The 12,184-nt window shown below is 40.9% G+C and overlaps 1 protein-coding gene across 1 annotated transcript in view; it reads left to right on the top strand.

The window, feature by feature from the left end:
* LOC109846322 (cullin-4-like) overlaps nucleotides 1–2,694 on the top strand; it is a 27,275-nt gene extending 24,581 nt beyond the window's left edge. Inside the window, 4 exon segments of the mRNA XM_020415549.1 lie at nucleotides 1,301–1,313; nucleotides 1,420–1,501; nucleotides 2,227–2,307; nucleotides 2,380–2,694. Coding sequence (XP_020271138.1) covers nucleotides 1,301–1,313; nucleotides 1,420–1,501; nucleotides 2,227–2,307; nucleotides 2,380–2,493 — 290 coding nt within the window. The 3' untranslated portion in view covers nucleotides 2,494–2,694.

The following is a 12,184-nucleotide window of genomic DNA, read 5'->3' as shown; positions in this document are numbered from 1 at the left end:
TGATCAAGCGGTGTATAACAAAGTAGTAGTATATAATGATGGATCAATGGAAAATGGGCATGACCTTCCTCCCCCCAGCAATGTTGTTGAAATGGAAGGCCTTAGTCTTTTAGGGACTTTATCGCAAAAATTGGTTATGCTTGTTTTTTTAAAAGTAGAAAGTAAACAAAATAGAAAAGTTCAGAAACAAAGAATTCTTGGCCCAAAGGATAAAATCTTGTGTTTTGATAAAAAATCAAGCATTTGATACAAAATCCCTCGGCATAATTACATCAACAAAAATTAAATGCAAGGAAACTCAATAGCAACCAGACTTCTGACCTGACATCGAGAATGCGAGGCGGCATGTCCGTAAGGCTTTCAGTGGAGAGTTTGGAGATCCATAGGTCTGAAAGTGAGAAATGGGATCAGAAGAGATGTCAGGTTACTGTTGGAAGAAGGTTGAAGGCAAGGATAAAACAGTTAAAACAGTGGGAAAAAAGAAAAACAAAAATTAAACCAAGAACTTAAGAATTTCAGAGGACTTATTTCAAAATATAAAGATTTGGGGAATTAACTTGTATTAAAATAGATGAAATTTGAGGGACCAATATCTAGAAACTCATTATTAAATATGTTATGTGCATAAGGTCAAAGGAGGTAGTATTTAAAAAACTACTAGAAAGTCATGCATCTGGTGTAAGGGTGGAAATGTATCGGATACTGATTGGATATTATGCTTACTGTATCGATATTTGCTTACCAATCATGGATATGAATATGAATATGGATATGTCTCGGTAAAGAAAACTCATTCATATCTACCAAAATGTGATGTGCATGCGTATCCAATAAGAAAAACTACATGTGGATACAAAATTTGTGTGAGATATAAGATTGAAGAAGATACATGTCATATGATATAAGAGGGTCCACTAATATGCTCGTTATATTTGAAAGCCTTATATTAGATTAGTGGATTATTAATATTAACCTCAAATCCATTAATCTGATGGTCAAAACAATTGCGGTTGTATGATCAACATACATTTAGATATATCAACATATGATATAAGAGTCCATTAATATGTTCATTATATCTGCAAAGCTAATATTAGATGTGTAGATCATCACAATTAACCTCGAATCCATTAATCTAATAGTCAAGATAATTGCATCTGTATGATCAATATATATTCGGATATTTCAGATTTGGATCCGGATATTTCACAACACATTTGTTTATGTAATCATACGCTATTGGATATTGATGTTTACTAATCATATCTGTATTTATTCATTTTTTTGCACCCCTAATCAGGCAGGATTCATGTGTGGGTACATAGAGAGGGCTTTATGGGCAATACCTTCGCTACTTGATTCACTGATCTGACTTAGAATGTTTGAAGCATGGTCAATTATCCTTAAGCAGTAATATAGTTGGAAAAATACTGGAATATCACTGCTTTCCGCTTTGGCCAAAATACATGAATGCCACTTCTTTTCGTGGAGTTGCTATCAAGTATGTAGCCTTTTAGAATTTTCCATGCATCAGTGTCTTGTGTGTATAAATGCATTTCTTAGCTTGGGGAAGAAACTCTAGAATGCAATTATATCAGGCAGACCCTCAATAAACTTGTAGTTCCTAGAATAAGCTGGATAACTATCATTGACCTTAGCGAGAGGTTACTTCCACCCAGTCCTCCACATTTCCTTTCTTGGCTGGAGCATGGCCTTTTCTGTACCTTAGTTCGTACCTGTTCCCCACAAAATTAAAGCCTTTTTGTATGGCAATGCTAAGTATGCTTATGGTAGCTGCAATGTCATATGACGCCCAATATTATAGCACTATCATCGCCACCAGTGCTTGAAAAGTTTTGGTTGAAATCCATATTTGTCAGGCATTATAGATTGATCTTTCAAAATCCAACATCAATATGTTGAAAAAGGTTGATCTAGAGCAAAATTTAAGCATATATGCGTAGAAATGAGAAACAGAGGCAGGAGGGAGACGTCCCCCTGGCGATTTCCTTCTTTGTGGAGAAAATTATGTTTTATTATTTATATATTGAAGCTTGTGGTTTTTGGGATAAGCAAAAAAGTGCAGAGGCATATATAGAGAGGAAGAATTATCTGCTATTTTCATTTAAGAAACAGGGCCAAATAAAAGACTGGAAAGAAGAAATTCTAAACTCTTCATCTGAACCTGAAGGCTTATTTCTGATATGTGCATGATACGTTTTGTAGGTTGATGCAGCTATTGTGCGAATAATGAAGACAAGGAAAGTACTCAGCCACACACTTTTAATAACTGAGCTCTTCCAGCAGGTAACGTGCAAATAAGCTAAACTCTTTGTGATCTTTTATCATTCTCATTCATGGAATTTCTGTTTCTTTCAGCTCAAATTTCCAATAAAGCCGGTAGACCTGAAGAAAAGAATAGAGAGCCTTATTGATAGAGAATACCTAGAGAGAGACAAAAGCAACCCACAGATATACAACTATTTGGCATAATCCCTCGAGCCCGAGTGATCTTTTTCTGTATTAGATATAGGGTTTCCTTTTAGCAACAGCCAATGTACAGTACAGAGGTTTTTGTTCCTCAAGAGAGACATGTTGAAGTGTAAATTTTATAATTTCCACTTTCCTGAGTTTGTGCTTGTTCTGGATCATAAATTGTTGTCAATCAAAAGTAATATGTGCTCTTTCTTCTTCTTTTTTGTGAAGCAGATACCAAAGATGTCATGAAGAATACTATTAAAAAAAAAGAGGATGTCTTGAAGAAATGCCAAAATCTAGCCTCCATGATCATGCAATCACTTTCCCCTTATTCTGCTAATTGCTAGGCTACTATGTGCTCAGTATATAAATGGTATATGAAGGGTAATGCGATAGTTGATTAGGCTTGGTTTGGCAGGAGGGAACGTGAGGGGAGAGAAGAGACATTACAAAATACGAAGTTAAAGAGAGAAGAATTCCAAACTAGATGGATACAAATGGAGAAAGAAAATAAAATATAAAAATAAGCATCTTCCCTCGAACCAAACTTGAAGGCTTAATGAGATGTCCATCCTTCTACCTTATTGCATCTCCTCTTCTCTCATATTCGCTCCTCAAACTCCCTACCGAACCATACTTAGTATTTGCATTTACATTTTTAGAACCAGTTTTGCTAACTTCCAAATGAGACAGGATTGATCACGACCCCCCCTCCCGGAAAGAAATTTGTTTGGAAAAAAGTGGGTCGGTTTTTGGCTAAACTATCCGTAGGCTAAAAGACCAATAAAATTGGTTCTATTTTGAGGACAAATTTTCAAAACCAACCGTTTTAGGATTTTATTTGTAAAAACCGACCCCTTTTGAAAATAATTGCAAAAACCGACCTGTTTTCAGCTCTGAGCTAAAAACAGGTCGGTTTTTGTGAAAAGTTCTCCGAAACATCACGGGAGTTGAACTCCCGTGAAGTTTATGGGGAAATTAAACTTCACGGGAGTTCAACTCCCGTGAAGTTTAATTTTCGTTTAAAACTCCACGGGAGTTGAACTCCCGTGGAGTCACAGTCAACAATTACAGAGAATCGATTCTCTGGCAAAGTGCGACTGTAGCTTCACGGGAGTTCAACTCCCGTGAAGTTGCAGTGCCAATTTTCCAGAGATCGAGTCTCTGGAAAATTGGCACTGCAACTCCACGGGAGTTGAACTCCCGTGGAGTTTGCTGCCACCTATTTAAGCGCGCGTGACCCCCCCGACCCCAGCCCACAAACCCTAACATTTCAACTTCGTTCCCAAACGCCGCTTCCCAGTTCCGTCGCCACCCCAGCCTCCAACCGCCGCCGCCCCAGCCTCCGACCCCCGCCAGTGCCCCAGATCCCGACCGCCGCCGGCGCCGCCGCCTCCGACCGGATCTCAGTCAGATTTTCAAAAAAAAAAGGTAAATTCTTTCTAAAAAAGCTATACCCTCTAATTTTTGTATTCTCCCACTATTTGATTGTGATTACATGTAGAAATCTAGATTTTAGAATTTAATTGTGAATTGTTTACGAATTTTGTGAAGAAATGTGAAAATTAGATTGGAAATTATCAATAAATGTGAAAATTAAAGGGAAAATTATCAATAAATGTGAAAATTAGAAGGAAAATTATCAATAATTTTGTGATATTTGTGAAGAATTAGTGTGTAAATTATCAATAATTTTGTCAAATTAGAGAAAAAATTATCAATAATTTCGAAAATTATTGTATTTAGAGTTTAGAATTTAATTGTGAATTATTTAGATTTTGTGAAGAAAAATTAGATTTTAGATTTTTGCATATGTATGATATAAATTAGATTTTAGAATTTAATTGTGAATTATTTACGAATTTTGTGAAGACGTATTAAATAATTTTGCGTATTTAGAGGTGAAATTATCAATTAATGTGGAAATTAGAGTTACTACCTAAATGTAAAAATTAGTAACAATCAATATTTATTTGGCTTTTCGTGTAATATTGATATTGAATTTTTCACTCTTCAGAGGTAACGATGAATGATCGAATTGTAATTCTCTGTTCTTATGATGGGAAGATTAATTACCTCGAGAATAATATGCCCGTTTATGAAGGAGGCACGACGAGACCGTTGTTCATAACAAAATCGTGTACTTTCGATGAGTTGGTTAATGAATTACACAAACTTACATTAACTAACTCACGTGAGTATCACCTCAGTGTGGTTTGCAATTATCCTGTTGTGGAGAACAGAACAAGTGGCATTCAAATATCAAGTGACTACGATATGGGTATCATTCATGTCTTACACGACGAGAAGCGTTCGGTCGAATTGTTCATTGAAAAACATCAGAGAGATTTGGGCAAATCGTTGAACTACGAAGGAATGTATTCCCGCATGTTGGAGGATCCTGAAGTTGATTCTGTAGGCTTTTTATCTCCTCAACAAGATGAATGTTGGACACAATCACAATTCATGAGTGGTCCTTCGTTCGTGGGCACTTCGAATGCTTTCGCTACTAACACGGGAATTCAAGAAGATAATGCAAGTGTTGAATCCGAGAATGATGATGAAGAGGAGGGATTACAAATTAATAGCATGACCTTGATAGATCGTGATGACGGGGAAAACCAACACATCGACGGATGTTATGTTAATAATGAGTATGTCGGCTTCGAGGATCTGCCGCCCGATGAACTTCAAGGAGATGAATGGATTGATAACTCCGCGATGGAAAGTGTTCCTATTGGCACTAATAGCGGTGTTGATACACAGGCCGAGGACTTCTCATTCATCAAGGGAGATCTTTACGAGAGTAAGGAGAAATTGATTCATGCTATTCGCACGTATTCCATTGCAAAAAATGTGAAGTTCAGGCCTACCAAAAATAATACTACAAGCTATAATGTGGTTTGTTTCTATCACAAAGATGACAATGTCGAAGATAATAGTGGACACCACGACGGCAATGCGAGGTGTCCGTGGAAGCTTAATTCACGCTCGGGTTCAAGAGTAGGTGGGCAATTCAAAATCACGGCATACAATGTACTCCACACTTGTAGCAATCCTCGATTAGAGATGAATAACAAGAATGCGTCCTCTTCTTTTATATATCGTTTGATTTTACCTCATCTGAGGGAGGATCTTGATCTAAGGCCGAAAGATATTCGTCTTTTAGTGCATAAAGCCACCAACTTGGATGTATATCACAAGTGTTGGAATGCTAGGAGGAAGGCGATGATAAAAATATTCGGGGATTGGGATAAATTGTATGAGATCTTACCTCATTATCTTGAAGCACTCAAAAGAGAAAATTCGGGGACTGTCTACGAAGTATCTTCGGACCCCGTTGATGGTGGAGAACGGCGGTTCACCGGTGTATTTTGGGCATTTGGGCCCTGTATTGAGGGGTTTCGATATTGCCGTCCTCTTCTTAGCATTGATGGAACTCACTTATATGGTAAATACAAAGGCGTTTTGCTTGTTGCAACCGGAGTTGACGCGGATGGCGGGTTGTTTCCTTTAGCATTCGCAGTGGTTGATGTTGAAAATACAGAGAATTGGGCTTGGTTTTTTGCATGCATTAGATATCATATCCCTAGTGTGGGGACGCGGTCGATTACATTCATATCCGATAGGATGAAAGGAATTCCAAGAGCACTCCAACGACATTTCCCGCCACCACATGCACATCGCTATTGCTTGCGACATATTAGAGACAACTTCAAGAAGAAGTATGGAAACGCTCAGGTTCAAGACTTACTTTGGCAAGCCGGTTGTGCAACAGAAAAATATGTTTATGAACAAATACGAGAGAGGATCAAGTTCACTTCACGAGCCGCACATGATTGGATCGAAACTAGTTTGGGTCCAAACAATGTTGATAAGTGGGCTTTATGTGAGGATGGCGGTCGACGGTTCTGTATGATGACTACGAACGCGTCTGAGAGCTTCAATGGCGTGCTCAGGGGAGCACGCGGCATGCCAATACAGGCACTAGTTGCTAAAACTTTTTACAGGCTTAATAAATTCTTTGTTCGACGTCGAGAACTTGGTGAAAATATGCGCTCAGAGCTAACACCGAAGGTTGATGAAATGCTAGCGACTCGGATTGTACAAGCTCGGTCCTTTCAGGTTGTACGATACAGTTTTAATGAATGGGAGGTGCTCGAGGGAATAACCCATAGAGAAAATCGCTCTTACAAAGTCAATATGTTGGTGGATCACACTTGTACGTGCACTTGCAATGTACCGCAACTACAATTGATTCCTTGTTCACATGTTGTAGCAGCTTGCTCCGACCTACAGGGTGGTGCTCGCATTTCACATTATGAATTTGTCGACGCTTGGTATTCTGCATACAACTATCAACAAACATACAAAGAGTGTTTTCGTCCACCATACGATAGTCGACATTGGACACAAGATGGGCCACGAATATTACCTCCATTGTATAAAAGATCGGCGGGGCGCCCTCGTTCCGTGCGTATTAGAAATAGTATGGATGACGGACGTGAAGAAGCTAGGAGGAGAAATAAGTGCAGTAGATGTGATCAACCGGGTCACAACAAAAATAGGTTTCCAGTTAGTGTTAGGCGTTGATTTGTATTATGTAGCATTTTGCACTATGTCATTCGTAGTTGTTATCTTTGAAGCGTATAATACTCGTTATTTGTAATATGTTCTGTATGATACTGCGTTCATTTTACCCATGCATTTGTATTATGTAGCGTTTTGCACTATGTCAGATCATGTATGTCATTCGTATCTGTTATCTTTGAAGCGTATGATACTCGTTATTTGTAATATGTTATGTATGAGATTGTCTTCATTGCACTCTGTATATATGTTCATATTTTAATCACAGGTCTATTCATTATGGATCCGGGACCGGAGAATCCCGACGTTTTGTACCTTCAGGCGAGTCATTGTTCAGACCATATTGGTTCGGGAGAGGTAATACGAATAAATTAGATATATATTTCTTCGATTAATGTAATTTTTTAATGAATATACTTAAAACTGATTCTCGTTTTATGTGCAGCCCGTACCAGAGTTCACGATGATCGAGCATTCCCATAGTCATTCGGCTTGGGTTATTGAGGATGAGAGGGTACTAGCTTTGATCGCTCAGGCCGATTTTCGATCGTGTTCGACGATTTGTTATATCAGGCTTGATTGACCGCTTATCACTGCTTTGATTGAGAGGTGGAGGCCAGAGACCAACACCTTTCACATGCATATAGGGGAGTGCACGCTCACTTTACAGGACGTGGCCGTTATACTTGGGCTCCAGATCGATGGACCGGTAGTTACAGGCACCGATGATCATAGTTGGCCGGGGGTATGTGCACGGCTTCTTGGATAGGTTCCCGACTTGAGGAGTGGTGCGATGAAGCTATCGTGGCTTCGTCAGACATTTCAGGGCGACATACCAGAGGATGCCTCTGATGAGACGCTCCAGTTTCATGCTCGTGCATACATATTGCACATGATAGGGTGCGTACTATTTCCTGATGCGAGCAAGACTCTCGTACATGCACGATGGCTGCCACTGCTGGAGGATTTTGGTGTATGCGGCACACTATCGTGGGGCAGTGCGGTATTGGCATATTTGTATCGAGAATTGAGTAGAGTATCTCTGATGCAGAATAAAGAATTCAAGGGATGCTGTCGTTGGATAACAGATTTTGGTCAATCGGAGGCGGCAGTTCATCATTGAGACGACCCACATTTACTTATGCACCCGGTGACCTTAGAGGGCACGTATCGTGTTGGCATACCAGGTATACATTGTCACCCAGAGGCACATATTACATTCGTAACCTAGAATATTTGTAACTATAATAATATTCGCTATCTGCATATAGGTAATATAACGTGCGATACGCTCAGTACAAATCAGCGACGCGTCACGTCAAGTTTACCGAAATGAGCTTGATGGCCTCCAGCACGAAATGGTAAATTATAAAATACAAGAGTATGATATTATAGTTTTTGCTGTAATGATACTGATAAATGTTTTATTTTATTTCAGTTGAAACAGTGGAGACCCTATACACCGCCGAGCTCGATATAACATTCTCTTGGCACCTTGTTAGGCAATAAAAATTACCTTTAAATCCTTATCAGAGAAGTTCAGAACAAAACTGCTAAAACGTCACCCGAATAGCGCGAAAAAGGGAAAACCAGATATTCCCAAACGGCGTAAGGAATTTGGCAAAAACGGAGGAAGCGAACCGAAGCTTCGGCTCGTTCGGATGGCTGCCATCTCATCCAGATAGCGATTTTCCATATATAATTCGTCCAATTCCGACTTACGGTGTTGGAAAGTTACGGGCCCTATTCTTCAATCGCATGCTCAGGAGCTGCGCCTGGTGCAAATCAAAATTCGGCCTGCAGTCCCAAATCCGCACTGCAAGCCAAGTCTGGGCTGCTCGCCTGAACTCGACATTCGCGCTGCAGTTGCAAATCCGCCTGCGAACCCAAGTTGCCCTGGCAATCCGCAGCTCTGGCCTGCAGTCTCAAATCCGCCTGCAGAACCCAGTCGCGCCTGCAGTCCAAACTGCGCCTGCAGACCCAGTTCGCCCTGCAGCTCTACAGACCAAGTCTGCGCTTGCAGTCCTCAAGCTCGCCTGGCAGACCAAGCTGCAGACGTCGGCCAGCTCACTGTTCACTGGCCGCACTTGGAGTATGATAACAGTTACAGTAGTCGGTCAAAATCCGCGCTCACAAGATCAAGGGAGAGGGCACGAATATCCAGCCCGTCAGATGGCCGTCCACCGTACGAAATGAGCGGAACAGGCGCGCGAAACATGCCTGCACCCTCATAAATGCGGGGCTCACCGTCAGTTATCCAGGCGAAGGGACGAGAGCGCCAACGCTCGGTGGTTGGTCAGATTCCACGCAAGCATCTGACAGCGCCGTTTGTCACGCATACGAGGAGGGGCTTTCCCACTCCTATGTAGCGTGATGCAGAGCACAGTCTTCGAATGACCATTGACGGTACGAATGAACAGGGCAGACGTCTCCGAACAAGGTGTGGGTACAGGGATCCCATAAATTCAAGGAGTAGTCAACTGTCTGCGCCTTCACATGTCAAATGCACTGAATCAAGGGATGGCCCCATGTCATCCTTGCTACTAAACACATCTTCAAGCAGCATGAAGAATGAGGATTGGCTGTTGCATATTTCCGGCTGGCTAATCTCACCAAAGGTTGAACTGGACTTTTCGCAAAGCTCCCCTCATTTGAAAGAGACTCGTCGAACTCTCCGACTTGAGGCTCTCGGGTAGACTCCGAACCGGCACTTACATCGACCTTCTAGCTGCGATTACTGAAGCTCCAGCAGCAACTTCGACGATCGTGCCAAGGGAAAGCAGACTCGGCACGAGCCCGACAGAAGCGTCCTAATAGCCAACCGGAAGAACCACGTTAAACAAAGAGGGCATTCCTCTGCTTCTGTGTAAAACATATTGATTATTAGTTTGTAAATAAGCTTTCTTATCAATACAAACGAAACTCCTTCCTTCGGAAGAATCAAATTTTCACCCTACACACCTATCTGCCGATATAGTCCCGGCTTGTGGAGAGCCAGAGTTCCATTGATCTGTTGGGAGATCGTAGAGATGCATGTACCGGACCGTGTGCTACGGCAGTTTACACTCTCTCAGCATATTCCAGATCCTGTCGAGCAGATCAATCGTCGGCGGCGCCCTACATCGCACCGGACTGACTGGGCCGTAGTCCGTGCGGCCTACATAGACAGGTGGGTTCACAGGTGGGATTTCATACAGGATACGAGGCCCACAGCTGTTGACTATACCGCGTATATGCGTTGGTATTGGGGTATCACACGCAGATGGATCACGCGTGACCCACAGCCCTTAGCTGGACACATGCCACGCCCACCGATAGATAGTTACATCCCTAGTGGAATGAACGAGAGAGATTACGTAAGTTTCTAAGCTAAATTATAACATTTTTTATTGAGTTGATACTTAATAAATTGTTTACCACGCAGGTCCGTGTTTTAGATAGCATTGATGCTGATATTGATGCGCACGTGACTGAGATTCAGGATATGCCGATGACGCCGGCACTTCGCATGCCGATGGAGCCGGCACTTCACAGCTTCATACACAGCCGGATACTCAGATAGTTGAGGCTCATCAGCAGGGAACCCAGGGGGCGGGGAAGAGCGAGGGGAGGGGGAAGAGAGGGAGAGGAAGGAGGGGAGCTATATTGGGTTGTATATGAACTTATTTTGATAAATTTTGTAACTTTCCTGAATTTTCAAATACTAAACTTTTGAAGGTAAATTATTGTTTATATACATAATCGTGTGTGTTTAATTCATGGTTGAATTATGTATATATTGTTGTTTGCAAATAAATTGGCATATATATGAGTTATAATTCATTGTTGAATCATGTATATTGTTGTTTGCAAATAAATTGGCATATATATGAGTTAACATGTACATATGTTTTAACATGCACAGCAGGCTGTGCATTCTAGATGACCTGCAACTTCACGGGAGTTCAACTCCCGTGAAGTTGTAGTCCCAATTTCCCAGAGAACCGAGATCGGTTCTCTGGGAATGTTGGACTGTAACTCCACGAGAGTTGAACTCCCGTGGAGTTTTAAACACAAATTAAGCTTCACGGGAGTTCAACTCCCGTGAAGTTTAATTTCTCCATAAACTTCACGGGAGTTGAACTCCTGTGATGTTTCAGAGATTTTTTTACAAAAACCGACATGTTTTCAGCGTTGGGCTGAAAACATGTCGGTTTTTGTAATTATTTTCAAAATAGGTCGTTTTTTGCAAATAAAATGCTAAAAGGGGTGGTTTTGAAAATTTGTCCTCTATTTTGATCTGACTTCCCTCTGGATGAAAAAACATAGCCGGTTTAACTTAAAACTGAATGATTGTTTAGTCATGACCTAGTTTCTAGTTTCGAGATAACCCCGACTATTTAGGAGGTTGTAAACCCCCAATTATAACCCTAAACCCTAACATTCTATGCACTGAATAGTCGGGGTTGGCAACCTTGACTATTTAGAAACCGGATTAAGACAAAATGAGTTGATTTTTGTAAAAAAACTCAAGCGGGTCAATTTTTAGAAAAAAAAAATTATGAATTGTATGTTTAGAAAATTTCATCAGACAAAATAAAAAAATGATATAGACACACTTTCGGGCATACCTCCAGTCACACCCCCCTCTAGCTACAGTGTAGGGGGCCACACTTGAGATTTAAAAAAAAAAATCTCAAGTGGGGCCTCCTGCACTGTAGCTAGAGGGGGTGATAAAAATCTCAAGTGGAGCCTCCTGCACTGTAGCTAGAGGGGGAGTGTGACCGGAGTTGTGTCCAAGGGTGTGCATGTAGCGCCTCCCGACAAAACATAATCCATGCTTACTTGTGGTGGAGCTTTCATCCTTTGACGCTTGACTGGAAAAGAATCTAAATGTTGTGTTGATCTTCTTTCGTAAAAAAAAAAGTGGACTTATTTTTGCTTTTGTATGACGGACCCACTTGCTCTTATTGTTGCCTGGGAGGACCTGAGATCACCGAAGTCATCATGATAAAAAGTTGGCCATATTATTTTATTAATGTTTCAGTTTATCATGCTTTGCTAATATGGCCTCCACGTATCCGAATAGCTTTTTTATTATAATATAACCAAAATAATTTATATGAAGGGAACATAT

This window comes from Asparagus officinalis, chromosome 6 (assembly GCF_001876935.1).
Source record: "Asparagus officinalis chromosome 6, Aspof.V1, whole genome shotgun sequence".
Classification (NCBI taxonomy): Eukaryota; Viridiplantae; Streptophyta; class Magnoliopsida; order Asparagales; family Asparagaceae; genus Asparagus; species Asparagus officinalis.
Note: the sequence above shows the minus strand (reverse complement) of the source record. Positions and strands in the feature narration are given on the sequence as shown.